Source organism: Salvelinus sp. IW2-2015, unplaced genomic scaffold (assembly GCF_002910315.2).
Source record: "Salvelinus sp. IW2-2015 unplaced genomic scaffold, ASM291031v2 Un_scaffold1559, whole genome shotgun sequence".
In the NCBI taxonomy this organism is placed as follows: domain Eukaryota; kingdom Metazoa; phylum Chordata; class Actinopteri; order Salmoniformes; family Salmonidae; genus Salvelinus; species Salvelinus sp. IW2-2015.
This window is the reverse complement of record NW_019942988.1, coordinates 122,674-145,762: the sequence shown is the minus strand read 5'-3', so window position 1 is coordinate 145,762 and position 23,089 is coordinate 122,674. Positions and strand designations below refer to the sequence as shown.

The 23,089-nt window shown below is 45.6% G+C and overlaps 1 protein-coding gene across 2 annotated transcripts in view; it reads right to left on the bottom strand.

Moving 5' to 3' along the window:
- Positions 1–23,089, bottom strand: part of fbxw7 (F-box and WD repeat domain containing 7) — a 191,222-nt gene that overhangs the window by 47,151 nt on the left and 120,982 nt on the right. Inside the window, exon 1 of one of the 2 annotated variants that reach the window (XM_024138725.2) lies at positions 2,921–3,285. The exons of the other annotated variant lie outside the window; for it this stretch is intronic. Coding sequence (XP_023994493.1) covers positions 2,921–2,959 — 39 coding nt within the window. The 5' untranslated portion in view covers positions 2,960–3,285. Of the gene's footprint in view, positions 1–2,920; positions 3,286–23,089 lie in introns of those variants that run through there. 2 annotated transcript variants of the gene reach the window in all.

Genomic DNA, 23,089 nt, shown 5'->3' with positions numbered 1-23,089 from the left:
ATGAAAGCGTACGTCGTAAGATCTGAGGAAATCATTCACTTATTATAAACTGGGTGGTGAATGAAGGCTGATTGGCTGACAGCAGTGGTATATCAGACCATATACCACGGGTATGACAAAACATTTATTTTGACTAAATATGTTGGTAACCAGTTTATCATAGACAAAATAAAGATTAGCTCCCCGTCGGTCTGAAAAGACAGATAAACCAACTGTAATGTGTTATTACTCATTGAAATGTAGACCTTATGAAAAAATAACTAATTGGAACAATGTTCTCCGTGCACGCCACAGTTATTCAATTACCATGTCAAGCGGCCATGAAATCATTTCAAGATCTCCATTGGAGAAACAAATAGAATTGGGACATAACTAGAAAGAGATGGGGCATCCATTCCAGTAATATCCATTTGCACGGAACAGATAGCAAAGGGACCTATTGCTTTCAGAGAAATTAAAGTCAAACTGGATTTTCTATTAGTCTTTGAAAAAGCAGCCAGTCTCCCCCTCTGTGCCTGTGAAAACAGACAATTAAAACAGACAATTCTTACAACACTGAGCACTACCTTCGCTTCAGAGTAGAACACGCTCCCTATAACAGCAGCTAAGAGGATGGCAGAGAAAGAGCATCTAGGCATGAAATTATACGACTCTGTAGAATAGTCGATTGAATGTGAGAGAATATGAAATGAGAGGAAGAGTCGGCTACTCACTGAGAAGAATTTGCTACAACAGGAGCTCACAGTGAATGGCAGAAAAATATAATTTAGGTATGAAATTATAGCCTCCTACTTGATACCTCTTGAAATGGAATAAATAAACAGAAAGGCTCATTATCATATTTTAAATCCTATCNAGCAAAGGGACCTATTGCTTTCAGAGAAATTAAAGTCAAACTGGATTTTCTATTAGTCTTTGAAAAAGCAGCCAGTCTCCCCCTCTGTGCCTGTGGGGGGTTAAAACAGACAATTCTTACAAGACAACACTGAGCACTAACTTCCCTTCAGAGTAGAACACGCTCCCTATAACAGCAGCTAAGTGGTTGGCAGAGAAAGAGCATCTAGGCATGAAATTATACGACTCTGTAGAATAGTCGATTGAATGTGAGAGAATACGAAATGAGAGGAAGAGTCGGCTACTCACTGAAAATAATTTGCTACAACAGGAGCTCAAAGTAAATGACAGAAAAATATAATTTAGGTATGAAATTATAGCCTCCTACTTGATACCTCTTGAAATGGAATAAATAAACAGAAAGGCTCATTATCATATTTTAAATCCTATCCGAATAGAGGTGGGAAACGCCTTGCCCGGCTGAACACAAAAACAGTCCACATTTTAATCCCACTAATTAAAAACCTGAAATGCATCCAAACCCCAGCAGCCCAGTCAATTTGACTAGCCAGCACTTTCCTCCTTGGATTTTGTGCAAATGAATGTGAAGTGATTACCCAATTTGTTTACATAATATGATCCACATTAAATCATCAACAGCTGCACGTTCCCTTTCGTAATTTCGGGAGGACGTGCCGAAACTGTTTAACGGTAACCGATGGTGGACACTGACACGGGAGGTGTGGGATGTTCCGCTGCCCGGTAACAGACGTTATTCAGATTTTCCGGTGTGCTCAGTTCATACCGGTTGATTGCCTCTCATAGGGCTCGCTTTCCACACAGCCAAGTTATTAAGCGGATCAGCAACCGCATTCGTCAATGTTATGCGCACTTGAAACCGTAATCGCTTTTAAGAGACGCTGTGATGTTGGTTGCAGCAAACGACTTGCAGTCTTTCAACCTCATCACCAAAGTCTATGAAACATTCCACCACAATTAGCGTACATTTCTGGATGACATACTATGATGAATAAAAATCTGTCTTAAGGTTGTTTTGCCTTATACACAGCAGCCTGACACAGTGACCCACAATTTGTGCTTGAAGCCTCAAGCAAGTCTACAGTGTAAGGAATATACTCTCTTCAACAGGCAATTCAACAGATACAAATCAGATAGCCTACAGGTAACTATGCAGTGAGTCACTTGGCAACACAAGATGCCCACAACTGCATATATAATAGCCTGATGCATAACACATAGGCAGACCAAGGGAAATATTTAGAATAGGAAACAGAATAGCTACAAGCTAACCTAAAAGTAATGATAAAAAAAACAACATATTGCTCACTATAACCTGGAAATGGAGGTTATATTCTATGCGAAAAAGGGAGGAAAATTCCATCCTCCATAAACACATCCAAAAACTAAGTATCTAGTCTAATCATTCCTTCTGATGTTAAAGCACTCTATGCGGGTAAATAGTGTAACATTGTATCCTATTGGTTAATATGCCGTGATGCAAAGGAACACACTGCTCACACGGTCAGTGTGACACGCAAGTGCAGTTAATTGATGGGCAGATAGGCTGGGTCACCGCGTTTTCAACGGGCATAATCCATGGTAAAGGAATGAATGCTCATTGCTCAAATATTACAGTGGGAAAATGTGAAGCTACGACAGCAAACCTCACGTGTAATTATTACGCAATAGGCCTATGCATAAAACCCAATGTATTTCATAAGTAACCTTTATTTATTCTGTTGGCGACATCCCTGTACACTGAATGTCATAACAATGAAAACGAGAACCGGTGTGCTCAGTATGAATCTCTGTCATTCTAAACTATGAATCAAATCGGCTATGATATGAGCCCCGCATAATTTCCCTGCTGTTCCCGTTCATCCTCTGCAGTGCCTGCCCATACAATCTGCTGATGTATACAGCCGCGCGTCATTTTTCAGCCATTCGATTCGCAACAGCCAGAAAATTATTTCCCAGGCGCTTGGTCAATATGTCAATCACGCAACGATATGACAACAAGATTGTGCGGCATGATGATGCATACAGACGTAGAAAGCCTACTCACTTTATAGAAAATCATCTTTAAAGTGCCGTAGAAACCCATGTTTGGTAATCCGGCTGTGGTTTCCTATTCCTTCACTGCGAATCGTTGAATCCCAAATATGTCAGAGTGGTAGAATCGCAGCGCAAAGGAGAGCAGGGCAGGGTGCTCGCGGGTAGATCCGTGACAATCTCTGATGTGGACATGCTCGAGCACGTCACCGGCGTGCGTGCTTGACGGTAGGTGTAGTAGATTTCTCGGTATGGAATAGCTCCGTCCGTGCCACACCGATTGATTTTTCTCAGTAACGATTCAAATACAGAACGATGTAGCTAGGAGGCTCTCACTACCGATTGCTCCACAGGACTGCACGAGCGAGGATAATGAGCAAGGAGAGAGGGATGATAAAAAAGGGGAAGTTGCAACTCGGGAGAAAGGGGAGGAGTGGCTAGGGGAGAAAGGGGAGGGCCATGCCCTCTTCAGAGCCTTTACAACGCCAGTTTCTGTGTAGAGCTCGGATTACATTTTCCCCGGCGGCGGCGAGGCGAATGGTGCAGTCCAACAATCAACAGTATGCGCAGCGCATCAATTATTGGTGCGAATACACAGCAGCCAGGCAGGAAAAGGGAGGGGAAATCACGGATGCGACTAGATGGAGTACAGCTACGACCGGAAGTGACTTTTCGTAGCAGGTTGAGAGGGGTTTTTCACTAACTTTAACCTAATTCTCCTAACCTGCCATGTTAATTGTTCCAACCTGCTGTGTAAATTCGTGTAAATTCTCCTAACCTGCTATGAAAAAGTAACTTTCCGGTCATAGCTGTATACCACCTAGTCAAGACACTTGTTGCAGTCCACACACACCCCATGGTATGGCAGCAGTGGCACCGCTAATGTTCTTTCCCCATCACTGGGCAGGAGGTATTTATCACAACTCGCTTTGAATAGGATATTCTGTATAATCAGTGCTCTGCTTAGGGCAGTCAGACACAAATTACATCCCGAAAAGTGAGAAACTAATATAAATATTAGAGGGAGAATATGATATTGAATAAACAACATTTTTTACTTAATATTTCAGCACATGCATAATAAACGCATAACATTCATATATTATATTCCACACTTCATTCAGCCAGGGGATAAAGAGAGATCCATTATTCTCTAGTCGGCAGCGGTACATAATATGCACTTCAGGTGCAGCACCTGATTTACACACGAAATGAACGCTAATTCCTTTTCAATATGGGCAAAAACAATGATGGGCCTTAGTTAACATAACTAGAACATAGGTGATGGCTTCACCACTGGGAAAGGGCCATCACATGCAAATTATACTGCTGGCGAGGGGGAAATAAACAACTCTAAACTACTGGTTTGGGTCCAAAACAAAACAAAGTCACAGCTGAGCAAACTAATAAATTATAATGGTTGAGGTGAATACACATTGTTAAAAGAAAATACTTATTAGTATTTGTCACCTCCGAGGTAAGAGGGAAGCTTTTCACAGGGCTATCCAGCTATCTGGTAAACAAAACCTGCACTGGCAGGTAGCTAGCTCGGCTATTGTTATTCAAATAATGCCTTGTGTAGAAAATAAATACACATGAAAAGCGCTTTTGTTTACAATGATCAATTTGGACAAATGGGAAACTAGTCTGGGGATCTTGAATTAGGTCTGCAAACACCTGCAAGGTAAAAGCAACTAACCTGCAGTCCTGCAATTCTCTGAACATGTTGAGACTTGTTCTCCAATAGGGGCCGATTCACAAAAAAGCTGTTGCGGTGGCCATATTTCCTATTGAGAGTGTCATTGGCAACATGGGAGGTACGTTGTTCTAACAAGATAATTAAACATCTCTTTAGACATCTGTCAGAACATTACCGGTGAAGGTTGAGTCATTTTTTAAAAACAGTCCATTTCCCTCTCATCAACACCTTGGAGATTCCCTGAAAACACACCACTTCGATTCAGCTACAACTGGAAGTTACTTTTTCATAGCAGGTTACGGGAACTTACGCAGCAGGTTAGGAGAATTAACGTAGCAGGTTAAGAGAATTAGGTTAAGAAAATGTTTTTTGTTATACTTTTGTTTTTATCCTGTGATTGTTGTGTAGTAAATATTTCAGTTTTTATTTTCACTGTTATTTATCAAAGTTTTTTCCTGTGAAGCACGTTGCGTTGCATTCATGTCTGAAATGTGCTATATAAATAAAGCTTGATTATGATTTGATTAGGGTTATCAAAATACTCTCCTAAACTGCTACTTAAAGTCACTGAGTGGCGCAGCGGTCAAGAGGCGTCACTACAGACCCTGGTTTGATTCCAGGCTGTATTCACAACCGGCCGTGATTTGGAGTCCCATAGGGCGACGCACAATTGGCCCAGCGTCAGCCGGGTTGGGGTTTGGCTGGGGTAGGCCGTCGTTGTAAATAAGAATTTGTTCTGAACTGACTTGCCTAGTTAAATAAAAAATTCCCGTCGTAGATGTATTGAAGTGCCGTGTTTTTTTAGGGAGTCTCCAACACCTTGAGTTCTTGCCCCGGTTCCACAGTCCACCTCCCTAACAGCCTCTGTATTAGTCAGTCAAGATGATTGAAATAACCACACAGAGACAAATGGAGGAGGATCACAGGAAGGGCCTCTTCACAGGTTACTGACTGGGAATCAGATTTACCAGCTCTAAAGGCCATTAAGACACTCGACACCTGTCATTATCCAATCATCTGGATTCAGGTGGGAAATCGGGGGTTTGGAGGTGAGAGGTGAGGAGAGGCACTTGTCGAATTGGTGAGACAAGAATGAGAGGAGAGAAAATGTGCCAGTATCCCAAAACCATTTGAAGGAAATCGGAAAACTCATACGAGGCAGGCCATATAGCAACTGCTTAGAAAAGCAAGCCACCTTGACAATCAGATGTTAGTTTAATAGAGATAGTAAACCATGTACACACACAGCTATTTATGTTTTATGACAAGGACTTGCATGTATGACAAACTACAATTGAGGCCTTTGAGAGAGGGGCCTCACTGCAGCCTCACCTGCTCCCCATGTAATCTAGTGTTGGAGGGGTTAAAGGTAGCAAGGTGCAGTATAACTAAGATAGTCTGGAGCTCCGTGTGTGTGTGTGTGTCCCTTCTCCCTGAACTGGAAATCTTTCCTCGTTTGTTTTTGTTGCCACAGCAACACCAAGCAGCACATGAGACAATGTGTGTGTGTGTGTTGGGCCCTCTTGAGAACAACCCCCTCGCTGCCCAACCTTAACACAGTACGTTGGAATGAGTGGAATGTGAGAGCGGTGGCGCCCCAGCCTTTGAAGAGCCTGTGACCTCTGTTGCTCTCCTTCTGCCACTCGGTAAAGCATTAACAGACAGCCAGCGGCGCTAGGCTCTTACCTCACAACACTTATCAAAACCTCTTAAAAACCCTCCCGACCCAGACGTGGGGCTTCCACAAATCAAATCAAAGTTTATTTGTCACGCGCGCCGAATACAACAGGTGTAGGTAGACCTTACAGTGAAATGCTTACTTACAGGCTCTAACCAATAGTGCAAAAAAGGTGTTAGGTGACAATAGGTAAGTAAAGAAATAAAACAACAGTAAAAAGACAGGCTATATACAGTAGCGAGGCTACATACAGACACTGTTTAGTCAGGCTGATTGAGGTAGTATGTACATGAATGTATAGTTAAAGTGACTATGCATGTATGATAAACAGAGTAGCAGCAGCATAAAAGAGGGGTTGGGGCACACAATGCAAATAGTCCGGGTAGCCATTTGATTACCTGTTCAGGAGTCTTATAGCTTGGGGGTAAAAACTGTTGAGAAGCCTTTTTGTCCTAGACTTGGCACTCTGGTACAGGTGTCCTCCGAAGTAAACTCATTTCAGACTCATATCTCAGTTTTGTCTTCTCGTCTTTAAATGATAGACCTCTGGGAGAGAGACTGAGATCTCTCTCTCTCTATAGATATATAAATATATCTAGATATAGATCTATCCATCTATCTATATATAGAGCGATATATAGAGACAGAGAGAGGAGCGAGAGAGCTAATATATGATGAGTGGTTCTCAGTGTTGGTATATATATTGGGAACTAGAATGGAGAATGTAGTAAAATTACTATCTTGTAACAGCGCAGTGGTATGTCTGGAGGGCAAATGCAAATGCTCGAGTCTCTTTATGTCTCTCCTCTCTCTCTCTCGTATGGGGCTTCCTACACAAACAGTAGGCTACAGCATGTGGATGTATGAATTTCTATGGCAGTGTTTCAGCCAACAGAATAGAAATTAGCTTATGAGTTCTTCAAGAAAAATTGAGCACCCATGACTGTTTTTTTTATTATGTACGTGATACTGCAGTATTTAAAAAGGAAAAGGAACTGCAGAACTGATTCATGGAATTCATCATTCTTCATGAGGTTTCATTAAATAAAGGGTAGAAAGTGAAAAATGAAGGGACTTAACCCTCTCTATAGGTGGATTAGATGGACTTGGACATTGAGCTTTTCAAAGGCAACAGATATGTGGGAAAATACCCTGGCTCAAGCTATAGGAGAATGGCCTCCTTGATCAAATGTTTAAATGTGGGGCCTTGTTGAACTTGAAGCAGCAAATACTTCTTGGGCAGTGGTGCGTCGCTGAATAACCGCCGTGTCATTGTCCTGGCGGTGACAAAATAGGGGACCGGGGCGGGGGGCCTTCGATCTCAATGTCCGCTCACCGAGAGAGCAATAGCAGGGTGCATTCCAACCAGACAGATGACATGCGATCGACGGACGACTACGGGGAGAAGTGTGACAAATGGAGCCTTGGATCATCGGTGCAGCATTCCATTCTGGGGAACATTATTCTGAATAATGACATCATCTGCCTGTGGCTGCTTGGGGCCATTAGCATAACAGCCTTAAGCCACCCACGCGACTGCAACCCCCGAGAGTCCAGGCCTCTATTGGGGTCAGGTCAACGAGGAAATTAAAGTGAGGAGGGCTGACATCTCCTATTGTGACATCACAAGTGTTCCATGGGAAATGATATGGACAGAACAGAGGATAGAAGGACAAAGTCCATTACTGCCAATCACACGCTGTGAAGAGTCAAATAGTAACTTAACCTGGACCCAAGGTTGTTCTCATGCTTGATATCTGGCAGGCTGAATGTCTGGGAAGCCTATCAGAAATTCCAGAGAGACCAATAGTTTCCACTACAGTGAGTTTTGGAGAGGAGAAAGTGTATAAAACTCTGCACTATGGAGAACAAAAGTTTAACGCCCCTGAGACAACCTACTGGCCAGGGTGCGCGCACACGTACCCCCCCACGACACCAGGGGCGACCGGGTGTGCTATGGACCCGTGATAATAACACCATAAATTACTGTGACAAAACTAATATTGAGCTTTATTAGTTGTTTATCCGCCATCAGGATCTAAAATTGGACTTTCTATTTCCCTGCTGAAAGCCATTGAAGGTCAGGCTTCACAATAACACCACGAGGCATTCCCACTTCCTGGAAGGAATACTTAATAAGTAGGTAAATAAGAAATCAAACCGCTGACAAAAGACTTTGATATTTTTCTGCCCCGGGGTTCAAGTGAGAAGAGAGATGTCGGACGTCACTGACATTTATCTAACCAACTGTGCCTTTCTCTGGATTACAACCGAGAGAAACGGAACTAAATCCCTGGCTGACAAAAAGGTCACCTGGATTATTTTCCTAATCGAAAGAAACCAGTGCTTTGTCTATTAGCAGGAAGCAGGTAGCAGGCTCGTGTTTAACTTCCAGCCACATTGTGGAAAAAAGTATATCTGGGTGGTGGGCTCCTGCAGTTTCTCAGTGGAGGGGGGCTAGAGGCTTCTTCCTGACCCCCCAACTGGAGTCTTCCCTTCTGGGGTGGGCCAGGCACGGCACCTCCCAGCTATGGAGGCCCGGCCAGATCTGAGAACAGCAACCATCGCTTACCTCGTATTTTCCCACTGCCTACTGATATAGAGTATCACTGATCTGTGACCTGCCTCTAGAGAGGGACTTCAAATGAAAATGGGGGAAGAGGAAGCTGTTGACCTTGTCGAGTAGAGCGAATAAATCAGACAGCAGGAAGTGTTGTGTCCTTTGTGGATGGGTTGAATTAACCCTTTGGCACTGAACTACAGAGAAGCTGACACACACACACACACAAGAACGATAAGCACACATACAGAGTTAGAAAGCCAAACACGAGTGCTCCCTCTTGGATTCTTCAAAGCCAGTCTTGACCTTTACCCATTGTCAATTAATACAGAGACGTTCTTCTAGCTACGAACGGCGGCTATAAACAAGATCAGTCAGAGCATGACTTATGTACCAGACAGCCACACAGGAAAACAATGTCAGGGGTTGATATAATGTTTCTGGGAGCATTTATATAACATCATTATAGGATTTAGCTGGCCTGTACCATGAACAGGYAACTTCCTAACACTGACACTCCAATAACGCAGTTAACGTGAATATTACCCCTCTGTCCCATCCCTACTGTGTTGCGGTTKAGCATGTTTTGCATTTACCTCATCAATATTCCACATGGACATGAACACGGAGAGAAGAGGGTTYCAGAATTGGTAGCCATAAGCCAGGTGAACCTTGGCCRGCGCGYGTGTCAACATTTACAGAGGAACGGATAAACCCCCTTTAATTATTCAAAAGTGCCACTCCACAGCCCAGATTAGGCAGAACGAGCCAAATTGCAAAAAAGCAGCGGTGGTTTGCTGGCTGTTGGCTCGGTGTCTGGATGAGCTAGTTGGAGGAGGAGGAGGGGGACGAGGAGTGTGAGGAGCCCAACTGTGTCTGGGTTACCTTTGACCTTCCTGGGTCTCTGGGTTCTGCCCAGTGCTCAATAGGGGACCATAGCTCCACCTCCTTTTTCACATCACATATCTTTCAGATCTCAAGCTCTCCTAACCACAGTCCCACAACACCCCACCTCTCCCAACACAGGAACAGGCCTCTCTGGGGAACTATTGCCATCTCCTAATAGGATCAGAAAGAGCAGGCTATTCAATCCAGACCTCTGCAAATTACAGATATGAAGCAGGAAGCCAGACTCTGTTGCGCTCCATCTTTCTGTCGTCAACATGGGGGAATGGGCATGTATATTGGTCAGAGCAGAGGAAAAAGAAAGACCTAGAACTCAAAAGCTGAGGCTAGCGGAGAAGACACGAAACTGAACGAGGACGGAAAAGCGATTTGGAGCGGAGAGGGTGAGGTAACCGTTGTTTTTCACTTTGCGGTCTTTTTTGAAGATTACGGCGTGATGAATCAGAAAGACAGGTGAGCCTGAAGGACGGTGTAACATGGAAGGAATGCAGGTGGAGGATCCAGGAACGTCTTGACGTGTTTGGCTGAGCTGCGACCAGCAACAACAACTCTTTGTACCAGAAAACCCATTGTACTAGCAGTCCTGAAACATTGCTCCATTTCAATACCGCTGTTCTCCCATACTTGACAGTTTACCTACCCAATGTCCTAAATGCCATCTCCACAGCAACCAGCTACAAATAGAGGAGCAAGTCAAACACATAAACAAGGGTCTCGTGATAAGAAGGAGGTCAATATGAAAGAGGCGGCGGCCATTTTTAACCTCTGTCCAATTACTAGAGACTCGGGGGACAACGCTTGATCTTGTTTAGATGTTGGCCATTGGCTTAGCCTTTGAAATGTACAGGCTCTTTGTCCAAATGGACTTTGAGGGATTAGACTTATCTATAACAGGCTAACAGCAGAAGCGAGTGATAGTGTTGTGATGGAGTCAGGTGGTAAAAATGCTGCCACACACACACACACACACACACACGTTGCCATGTCTTGTGTTCAAAGTGAAAGAGACATACATGGAATTTGTTTTGGGTGGTTTGTCAGTGGAATGTGACTGACGCAACTCAACAGCAATGCAACCTGGTCCGAATAGTTGAGGAATGCCCATAACCCCAGCCATGTCTGAAATATTCTCCTCCACTCCTGAGTATGCAAGTGCAGTATTTTAACATGACAGTGTATGCTTGTGTAAGTAAGCATGTGTGTGTTTGTCAGTCAGTGAGAGGGTGTGTGTGTTTGTCAGTCAGTGTGTGTGTCGGTGAGAGTGTATGCATGAATGCATGTGTGTGTGTGTGTGTGTCGGTGAGAGTGTATGCATGAATGCGTGTGTGTCGTGAGAGTGTATGCATGAATGCATGTGTGTGTGTGTGTGTGTGTGTCGGTAGAGTGTATGCATGAATGCATGTGTGTGTGTGTGTGTGGTGAGAGTGTATACATGAATGCATGTGTGTGTGTGTGTCGGTGAGAGTGTATACATGAATGCATGTGGTGTTGTGTGTGTGTGTGTGTCGGTGAGAGTGTATGCATGAATGCATGTGTGTGTGTGTGTGTGTGTGTGGTGTGTGTGTGTGTGTGTCCGGTGAGAGTGTATGCATGATGCATTGTGTGTGTTGTGTCGGTGAGAGTGTAATGCATGAATGCTATGTGTGTGTGTGGTGTGTGTGTGTGTGTCGGTGAGAGTGTATGCATGAATGCATTGTGTGTGTGTGTGTGTTCTTGTGTGTGTCGGTGAGAGTGTATGCATGAATGCATGTGTGTGTGTGTGTGTGTGTGTGTGTACTGTAGCTGAATCTGAAGCAGTAATCTGCTAGAGTGTGTGTACGTGTGAACGTTTGGTGGGTTTTAACACATGCTCCCTGATAGCGGAATCCTGCCGTCTTTCTGCATGACTGGCTGAGCAGCAGTGGTGTGGAAGAGCGTCCTCCCGTTCTGGGAACACACTCGTCACAATTCCTCGGTTAACCCGGTTAGCATCACCCCACATGAACGCAGACACACACACACACACACACTCGATGGTCTGCCCTTCAGGTGCGTCGCTCCCTTACACAGTATGCGATCCTCCCTTTTTCCACACGTCTCAGACTCAGGTAGTCAGCAGATCCGCTGAGGAGAAGCTTGGTAGAACCCAAATACATCTCTATGTTGAGAACACCTGGGTCTGTATTCATGCTGCTTGTAGCCTAGCGGTTAGAGAGGTGAGTCAGCAACCGGCGGGCTGCCAGTTTGAATCCCGGGTCCGACAGGAYAAATCTGSCGGGAAGTGAGCKGGTATTAAATCCTAGATGCCTTCGCTTGCCTTTGTGCCCTTGCGCCCAGTGTGGAAGCRTCCAMRATCTCTCCAAAAGCTGCACGTGTCTTTGGTAGGGGTTGGGTTAAAAGCCGAGGTCAAATTTCTTACTGACCAATAGTGATGTTAATCTTATTTAGAGCGGCCGGCCAAACCTCACAGGTCTTTCACCACCTCCACTATCCATCCTCTGCCCTGCAGCTGCAGTGCTAGCCACAGTCAGCTAACACTCTTGGTAGAGTATTCCAGCCCGGCCAGAGTATTCCAGCCCGGCCAGAGTATTCCAGCCCGGCCAGAGTATTCCAGCCCGGCCAGAGTATTCCAGCTATAATATTACAGTGCTGCAGTCCCTATGCTCCAAACACTTACCTCCTTAATGGACAAATAATAGTGTGATAGTGTTTCAGTTTGGTTCAAATTGCCCAGAGAGAGTTGTGTGGCTTCCAAAACTTTAATGGATTCATTTCATAAACAGATACATTGTACAAGCACAACAAACACTGGCCCATCGTTTAGGAGGCATGAGCTGAGGCGTGTGTGTGTGTGTGAGTGAGGGGGGTGACTTGCTTGACTGAACAGCCTGAGGCAAACAGAGTGCCACTAGGGGAGGAAGTGTGTGTTAACAGCAGCGTTGACACGGCTCAATGACCTGCCGTGTGTCATGGGACTCTCCTCATGTAACATGTTTAAGTCTACAGAGAGGAGGGGTTAGATTAGGGAGGACAGAAGTTTACAGTGAACGTACGACATATTGGTTTAATATGAGGAAGCAGAAATAACACAAGTGTGGGTAGACAAATGTCTAGGTAAGTGTGTTGGTTGGGAAATAAAATGGTTGAGCATTGTGTGTGTTTATACAGAAATGGTTGAGTAGGCTATATGTGCAGTGAAACAGTTTCCTTTTTGTTGAGAGTACCAGTGAGGCCGCTTGTATAGGAGAAGGGCAAGCGCTCTACAGTCCTATTAACCAACTGAACTGAGACAGTTGAGGGCAGGGATGGCTGGGAGGGCAGGGATGGCTGGGAGGGCAGGGATGGCTGGGAGGGAGGGTGAGACTGAGGCCTTGAGAGAGGTGAGGTGTCTTGCTGAGATTCAGAGTGCTGGATGTGAGTGTAGAGGGCCAGAGTTAGGGCTGTTACGGTGACTGGGCTTCTCCAAAATGGTTTTCCTCATATGAAGAACATCGCTTTACAACAGGATTATAGTAGGCTTGTCACGATACCAACATTTTACAAACAATATGATACCAGGCCATGTATAACGATACCGATTTAGGTATCGGGATACCAAGGTGGGAAAATAAAAAAATAAAATCAGTGGCTTAGCATCCTGTTTGGCCCAGTTTGTGAAATGATATAAAATGTGTGGAAATCCTGATAGAAAGACCAAAAAAAGGAACCTCCGGTAATATGGGTCATATTTTTAAACATTTTTTAATGTTTAGGTTAGAGAAGATTTTTTGCTGTAAAGCTGCAAGCGTGCCTGTCGCGAAGCGGTGCTCCATTTTCCCTCCCTGACACTCAGAGGCTGCAGGACAATCACCTTGCAAAATCTACTCAGACTGGTCAGTGCGCTTGGTTATAACAGGCGATGAAATTATACAATGTACCAACATTACGAGCTGCTCCAATGTAACAAATGTACAAATCAGGGTCCTTATCCCGGCTCGCCATCACAGCTAAATTCTCTTTTTTTTTTTAACTGATGGAGGAATAGACGCTCATGAAGAGAGAACGGAGAGAAGCAAGTGAGTTAGGGCTGGTAGGGGGGATGAGGCTGGCTGATCACAGCTGCCACGCGTGATATGCGCATGAAAGTGAAGTGGATATTATTGGACAAGTGCAGACAAGAGACTAGTGGCTGTTGCTTAAATTTATCAGAATTTATAAACAAAATTGACTTTAAACATTTTATAACAGGCGCCAGCAGGTTCTTTAGATCAGCAGGGCTGAAACAGTCGGTAGTATCATATGTAACGGTACTCTGGGGTTCTAAAATGTTGGTAACATAAGTATCATGACGTTTTGGTACCTGGCTGGCATGAAAATGAACCACGGGAAAGGTGTCCTCCATTCGTTATTTAAGTGCATAGATGACATTTGTTTCCCCCCTGCCCCTGTTCAGACCGGCGCAACTAATTTCACACATATATTATTTAGTATATGTAAAGACAAGACTAAATGAAGAATAGTCTGATGCGTGAATGATGCCCAGCGTGTGCAGTAAGGCAAGAAACAGCGCCTGCCTTTTTTGAGCAAGTTTTTCAAATCATAGTTGCACACATGTAGCCTAGCCCATAGGCCTATATGTTTTGATAAGGTTTGTATCACACCTCATGAAGCCTAGCCCATAGGCCTATATGTTTTGATAAGGTTTNGCCCATAGGCCTATATGTTTTGATAAGGTTTGTATCAACTAAAATGGCCAAATAACTCCAAACGTATCCTATAGGCCTAGGACCTATACGGTTAGAGTACAGAGCCTACAGAGCCTAGTGACACGTGTTCTTAGAGACCCAGTCACCGCGTAATCGCATGTGAAAACAGAGTTTTGACTGACCACTTTTTAAAAAGAGGATCCCAGCTTTCGCGTGCTGCTATATTTATTTATTGTTAAAGTCCACAGCCATATGGCAGAGCCAGATCAGGAACTAACATAAGGACAACTCAGAGCATGCTATTCTGTTCTTCTGAAATAGGCGACATTTTCTTCATAGCATGCTTCTTTACACCTCTAAAATAAATAAGGGATTCATTGTGATGTGTAGGCTATATTACATGGATTTAGTAGACTGTTTAAAATGTAGATGTTCCAAAAGGTCTGCATCAGTGACTTGTAGGCCAAGCGTGGGAAGCCACGGGATGCTAAACGGGTTTATGTTAATTAATGGTCACTTACCGTGAGACCAGCAGTTATTTGCATGACAATCACCAGCTGACAAAATTTTAGGACAGCCACAGCCCTAGGTCAGAGTCAGAACCAGTTCATTTGAGAGAGGGTAGATAGAGGGCCCTGCAGAATGTGCACAGTGTGTGTGTGTGTGTGTGTGTGTGTGTGTGTGTGTGTGTGTGTGTGTGTGTGTGAAGCACACATTGTAGTGTACACACACATCTGTCAAGTCCTCTGAGACCAGATAGACCAGGGATGGGCAACTCCATTCCTCAGGGCCAGAGTGGTGTCACCCTTTCCCCCCATCCCTAGCAAACACAGCTGATTCAACTACACTGCATTCTAAACTGAAGATCATGATTAGTTGATTATTGGAGTCAGGTGTGTTAGCTGGGGCAAAAGTGTGACACCAATCAGGCCCCCGAGGACTGGAGTTGCCCACCCCTGAAATAGAGCAAGCAGCAAGAGGAAAGTGGCAGACTGCAGGGAACAATACTAGTGATGTGTGTGTCAGTGGGAAAAGGGGACAAAGGGAGAGCGAGAGAGAGAGAGCATTGCTGACATGTCACCCAGGCAACAAAACCTAGCAGAGAGTTCTCTTATGACTATAAAAAGCCCTTGGCTATAGTCACCACAGCACAGATAGAGCACCACTCAGAGAAACCGGTTACTACCCACAGGCAGAGACAAGAGAGAGAGAGATAAACACTGGTTACTACCCACAGGCAGAGACAGAGAGAGAGAAGGGAGAGTAAACACTGGTTACTACCCACAGGCAGAGAGACAGAGGAGAGAGAAGGGAGAGATAAACACTGGTTACTCCCAAGGCGAGAGAGAGAGAGAGAGAAGGGAAGATAAACACTGGTTACTACCCACAGGCAGAGAGAGAGAGCGAGAAGGGAGAGATAAACACTGGTTACTACCCACAGGCAGAGAGAGAGAGAGAGAAGGGAGAGATAAACACTGGTTACCCACAGGCAGAGAGACAGAGAGAGGAGGGAGAGATAAACACTGGTTACTACCCACAGGCAGAGAAACAGAGAGAAGAAGGGGAGATAAACACTGGTTACTACCCACAGGCAGAGGAGAGAGAGAGAGAAGGGGAGAATAAACACTGGTTACTACCCACAGGCAGAGAGAGAGAGAAGGGAGAGATACACTGGTTACTACCACAGGCAGAGAGAGAGAGAGAGAGATGGAGAGATAAACACTGGTTACTACCACAAGGCAGAGAGAGAGAAGGGAGAGAACACTGTTTACTACCCACAGGCAGAGAGATAGAGAGGAGCGAGATAGAGAAGAGAGGCCATGCTCTAACGCTCCATGCTGTCAGTCCTGCTTGGAGTCTGAGGAAGCGAGATTTGTGATTGGCAGGTAGAGAGACTGGAGTTAAACCTGAAGCAGAGGTAATGTGACCAGCCTGGTGGAGGTGAACACTGCCCTGAAATAGACACCGGTAAGGAGCAGACTGGAGATGCCAGCAAGATATGGGAGGAGAAACCTTGATAGTAGCTGCTACAGATACTATCAAGTAGCTACCAGCTAGTAAAGTAACAGATACTAGACCTTGACAAAAAAGGATTGTTATACCCACAGAAACATTTACTTGAAATGGAAATTCCCATTCTAGCCTAGTCTATTTCTATGTTTATAGCAACTGTCTCTGTTGGTGGTTCCCTCTTGCTTTCCAGAGCTGAAAGGGCAGACCAGACGCTAACAGTTACAAACCTGGGGTGTATTCCAAATGGTGCCTATTCTCTATATAGTGCACTACTTTTGACCAGAGCCCTAGTTGAAGTAGTGCACTATGACGCAGCCCTGGACTGAGACAGTGCAGAGGCAGACCCCAGCTGCTGCATGGGGAGAACCTCACATCCCTGTGTGGGTCTGGATTTAGGATATCCTGTTGAGAGAGCCAAGGGCTGAGGTGACGAGGATTCTCCTCCCTCTTCCTCTTTCTCCCTCTCTCTCTCCTTTTTGTCGGCAGTGAAAGGTAACGTTAGACAACCGCTTGCTATTCTCCCCTCTCAGTTCCTACCTCCTTTTAGTACAGCAGTGGAGAGACAACATCTTGCTTTCCCTCCATTTCTTCTTACAAGAAACTTTTCGTAGCTCATTAATTCTTTGCACATCTCAATTTGGGAGAATAAATGCCGGCCCACCGGAAGGACATTTTTCCAATTAAGCCGCTTAGATAACTACATTTAAAACACAGCGGTTATCGGAAATTACACCGCGCAAAACAGCGACTTCAATAATGTGTCTTCATTTTCATTATCATAAGGAAGGGATGAGGTCTTGCTGTCCTTCAGAACAAGTCTCCACTGGGCCTCATTAATGCTGTAGATAGAAACGGGTTTTTCTGGTGTTTAACTTTGAAAAAGTTAACAAGGCTGAAATTCTCATGCAGTTATTGCGGAGCATGAGTCAGCGTTTCAGAGTCTTGGTGGAGAAAGCGCTGGGACAGGGCTGGTTGGGTAGGCCTCGCAGGTCGAGAGGGGCTCAGGAGGTGGGACAGGGCTGGTTGGGTAGAGAGGGGCTCAGGAGGTGGGACAGGGCTGGTTGGGTAGGCTCGCAGGTCCAGAAGGGCTGAACGAGGTCCTCAAGGACAAGCCTGAGGCGGTGAAGTCGGGGCTGCAGTGCGGCAAACAGGGCTACACAACAACCGCTTGTATTATTGAGAATGGCAATCTGCCTGTCATTATTTATACATGGGGGGCTGGTGGATACAGAAAGTAAGTGCTCATGTATACTTAGAGGCCCATGGGGTTGACGAGCACCTCACTCTCCATAACGGCCGCCACGTGGAGAGAAGCGGTTATGTAGCCGCGTTAGTACACTTGATTTCATTCCGCCACCCCTACTGCCACCCCCTCCTCTTTCAGCACTCAGTAGATAGTAAATAGCGGTACTGTACACAGCCCACACAGCTCTCAGGAAGAGTGCTGGAGAGAACAAGAATCATCAGGACACACTCCTACTCCCTCCATCTTGTGTTATAAGTGTGTGTGTGTGTGTGCCTGTCTGTCTGTCTGGAGTGGTATTCAAACATCCAACCAGAGCCAAGCCCATTGGCATTCTAATCAACTGTTCATCTTTGACTTCTCCCATCTCTCCGTATTGGTCTTCTCTTCATTCTTTGCAGCGTTTTCCACAGGCTGCCCGTTTTGCTGGTCTTCTTACTGACAGCTCCCCTCAGTCCGTATTGTGCGGAGGCCATTTTGTTTTCAGAGTGGGGCTGTTGCTACGAGTCCAACGAACTTCAACAGCCGGCGTCATTGAAAGTGTACCACAACAAAGCTAGTGCCTACGTCTTTGGGGAGAGGGACGGGAGAGGGTGACGAATAAAGAAGACGTGAAACATGGACAACATCGAAGGATGTCAGCTTTTGAAAAACTGTTGAGCGGCTGGCAGTTAAAATAACTTGTTTCATTGTTGTGGCGACCATTTTCTACCTTGTTCTCAGAAAATGTGAAGGGACTGCAAATACTGTATACCTGCTACCCTTTCTCCTTTGTCATTCATACTGGACTGCTGTAATCAGTGAGAATAATCAGCCTTTCAATCCAAGGTTACAATGTCAAGGATGCGATTGACTGCGACCTGGTCATAATTTGTAAAGTAACTTGCTATTCAACTTCATACGCACTATTGTATGCAGAAAATGTCAGGGTAGTAAGAATAAAAACATCACTAAAGGGTACACAGAGTTTTTGAGTTCATTCACCTTTTTGTAAGAATGTTTTGTTATTTAGTACAATGCAATCAATTCCATTGTGGAGAAATTGACAATACCAGTCCTTTCACACGCATCTTCCTTGCTAGTGACCTCTGGGGTTGAAAAGATTCAGCAACTCAATGGACGTTTTCTTTAAAAATCACGCTAGCGATTCCAGGGATAAAATCCGAGGTGTAAGATTGCCTCTGGGTTATTTGTCACAGTCACCCTACAGCACCAGGGACACAGAGGAAAGTGTGACATGACCAGCTAGGCCTGTGAGGGAAAGGAAGGTTGGCGATGCGTGCTGACAGCTAGAGGACACTGCAAGCGTTTATGCCGACCGTGTCACCGCCACACATGCTGTTAGTGACGTCGGGGCATGTCACACAGTGTCATATCCTCCAGCTGTAGAATGGCTCAACGAGTTGCCCACCCTTTCACAATCAAAACGCCAGCTACTCCAACCATGGCAACCATTCTTGACCTCGCCCACTCTATACATTAATCTCGCTATTCAAAAAGCATGCCCAGTGTAAGTTTCTCAACCATTCATGCTGAGGTGTAGGCCTGAACCCATTGCCAATAAAAGCCCTTTTTGACAAAAATATTTTGAACATTAGCTACAGAACAGAAAAGCCTTTCAAAAACGATGGCCGTCATAACGGAAACTAACGAACGGAGAAAAAACAGTAATGTTATAGAGACTTTGGTCCTTTTTGGTCCTTCCTTTCCTAATCCCATGCTTTGCGTAGATGAGATGGTTGGTGGAGCGTTTCCAGCGCCTTTAAAATGCTACTCTCGTGTCAGTGTATTCTCATCATGGTGGGGAGGCCAGGCTTCTGCTGAGAGAGACCGTCTGTGGTAGCAGAAATCTCTTTAGGCAAGAATTCACCCAGTTTCACTGTGGACAGTGTTGCTCTGTACTGATGTATTTCATCTCTCGCCGGCGGTCCAGCTGTGAAGCGACCTTCGCTGTGACCTCCAAAGGAGAAGGGCAGAACTTGTCCAGCAAGGCTTTCAGTTCAAGCCATGCTCTGCAGTCTGCGCGTACCTGTAATTCGTACAAGATGTGGGGCATCACTACGAGTAAAAGCATTGCTTGTGCAGAGGCAGTTGGCAGAGGGACTGAATAACAGATGCTGATATGTTTTGGGTGGTGGCGTGTTCCTAAATGCAGGGAAAGAGCATGCATTATGTGGCAATAATTATTGTTCTGTCAGTGCTTGGGAGTCTGCAGCGTCGCTTCCCTTCCTCTGAAAACAACAAGCTGTTTTTCTCTCTCCCTCTATCGTCTCCACCCAAAGTAGCGTGTCTACTGTGAGTCTTGATAAATCATGTCAAATTCCAATTTGGTCTCTTAGCAGGGAAACGATTGCCTTTGGAACGACTTTCAGTCAATTACTTCCAAAACGATTTAAGTTGTCGGCTGTATACAAAGCTCAGTTTTCCTTTGTTTGGTGGCGACACAACATGACCCCTTTCAACCTGCCTCTGACGGGAGAGTGAAGGGTTTGCTGCGACACTTACGTCAGGACATTTTACAAGGCTAATGACAGTGGAGTTTTACTCTATCTCCACCCTGCAGCAGTCAGAACCATCTCTCCGCACCTCCTGGGCAGCTGACCTCTGAGAATGAGATAAGAGAGACTGCTGGAACGGGAAGGGAGTGAGAGTGGTTGGACTATGCTTACAAAATAGACATTCTCTGCAGACGGAGTGTCTGCCTTTCATACCACAACAGCAGTAGATTTTCCGAAAGGAGGATTCTGAGGGTTTTCCGGCTCTGGAGCTGCACTCAACTGCTTCTTAGGGGTTGTGGTTAACTGCTACCAGCGGAACAGAGCCAGAGGGGGGTACGGAGTGCATCCTCTCTTCTCAAGTATAGAAAAAGTAGAAGAAATTATTAACGATTTTAATAATCTAAGAGAGGTCATACCGTTTACTCCTGGCCCCTATTTTTTCCCGCTCTCTCTCGCTCTCCACAGGGCTTTTAGGTCGAAGGGTGAACGACTTGAGTGGGCGTTGACACTGCATTTGTTTGCACACAGCAAGGTCAAGAGTCCGCCCTCCGGCAAGGTCGGAAGGGGTACTACGGGTGACATTATCACACCAGTCCAAAAAGACCAATCTGTTGCCCTTTGCACTAGTCAATAGTAGCTGGTTAAGGATCAATACTCCTGCGCAGGTCCAATAGAGCAAGCAGTAATAACAAGCTCAGTGTATCCAGCTTGCATTCCCCCTCAGCTGTGGAACAACCAGGGCAAGCAAGTGGGCTCAAGGAAATCATCATCCTGACCAGCTATATCTCTGGGGTAAATACTTTGATTTTTTAAGTCATGCCCCACTCGTCTTGACTTTTCATGAAATAAGCCTATATAACACGCCACATTGCAGAATCTTAATATCAATACGACACAGTTTGAGGCATGTCATTTAAAAAATAGTTTTTTTAATGGGTTTACACTCATTCCCCCTCTAACAGTAGGGCCTGCTCCATTCTCTCTCATAGCTGCTCTCTCTACAGTAGGGCATGCTCCTATTCCTTCTCCCTAAGTAGGGCCTGCTCCATCCTTCTCCTAGTAGTGGCCGCTCATTCCTTCCTAAGTCAGGCCTGCTTCGCCTTCTTCGCAACAGTAGGGCCTGCTCCTTCTGTCTCCCACAAAGTAGGGTGCTCCATGTCTTTCCCAGACAGTTAAGGCACTGCTCCATTCTTCTCCAACAGTAGGGCCTGCCTCATATCCTTCTCCACAGTAGGGCTGCTCCATACCTTCTCCCACAGTAGGGCTGCTCATTCTTACCCCCAAAAGCCCATCTCAAACGTAGGGCTGTCGCTCTCATCCTCTCTCCCAACCAGTAGGGGCCTGCTCCATTCTTCTCCCACAAGTGGGCCTGCGTCCATGTCTCTTCTCCACAGTAGGGCCTCGCTCCATTCCTTCTCCCAACGTAGGGCCTGCTCCATTCTATCTGTCCCAACAGTAGGGCCTGCCATTCCTTTCTCACCAACACGTAGGGCTCCTATAAGGGGCTCCATTTCTTCTCCCAACAGTAAGGGCCTGCTCATTCTTCATTTCCTTAATCTCACACAACAGTAGGTGCTGCTCCATTTCTTCTCCAACAGTAGGGCCTCGCTCCATTTCTTTCAAATCCGTCATCTTACCAGTAGGGGCTGCTCCATTTCTTCTTCCCTCAGTTCCTCTCTCCACCTTTTCTTCTTTCTCTCTTCCCTCCACAGTAGGGCCTGCTCATTCTTCTTCTCCCTAACAGTGGCCTGCTCCATTCTCCTCTCCTAAAGTAGGGCCTTGCTTCCATTCCTTCGTCCCTATGCTAGAGTAGGGCCTGCTCCGCATTCCTTCTCCCTACAAGTAGGCCTTGCCCATTCCTTCTCCCAACAGTAGGGCCTGCCTCCATTCCTTTCCAACAGTAGGGCCTGCTCCATTCCTTCTCCCCAACAGTAGGGCCTCTCTCATTCCTTCTCCCAACAGTAGGCCTGCTCCATTCTTCTCCCAACAGTAGGGCCTCGCTCTCCCATTCCTCTCCCAACAGTAGGGCTGCCTCCATTCCTTCTCCCAACGGTAAGGGCTGCTCCCATTCGCTCCTCCAACGGTAAGGGCTGCTCCATTCCTTTCTCCAACAGTAGGGGCTGCTCACTTCGTCTCCTAACGTATGGCCTGTCCATTTCTTCTCCGCAACAGTAGGGCCTGCTCCATTTCTTCTCCCAACAGTAGGGCCTGCTCCATTTCTTCTGCAACAGTAAGGGCCTGCTCCATTCCTTCTCCCAACAGTAGGAGGCTGCCTCCATTCCTTCCCAAACAGTAAGGGCCTGGCGCTCCATTCCCTTCTCCCAACAGTAATGGCCTGCTCCAATTCCTTCTCCTGACAGTTGAAAGTGCAGTGCCAGCTGATAATCAATCCAATAATTGCCTGCGAAACTACCTAAACTAACCAAACAATTTCACACACAGAGAATATATTAAGCAAAGTAAATGAAGTGGAAAAAGGGGGGAGAACGGGTGAGTTGATGAAGCGAGGGGAAGCAAACGAGGCATAATTATGTAATTCACCAAATGAAGAACATGCGATCATTCTATTGTATTACATACGATCTAATTTATAGGCCTAATCTCAAATGGTATGTACCCTAATATCAGTTCCCCCAAATCAAAGCAGTCCTTATGGCGGTCTACTCCTGGCCTAGCTTGGGTAGGCTACACAGCGAGAGTGGTGCAAATGTAAACACGCTGAACGGTTTCATATCTGGGAAAATATCCACATCGGAGCATTAGGCGCGAAATGTGGTGGCTGAGGCTTGTGGAACCTCAATTGGCAAGGGGAGCATGTCAACTGTCAATTGGCGAACAATTGCTTGAAAAAGAAAAGGCAGTTCTGGCGGCACATGAACAAGTGAGACGGAGTCCTCCCTCCATGATAAGGCACTGCACAG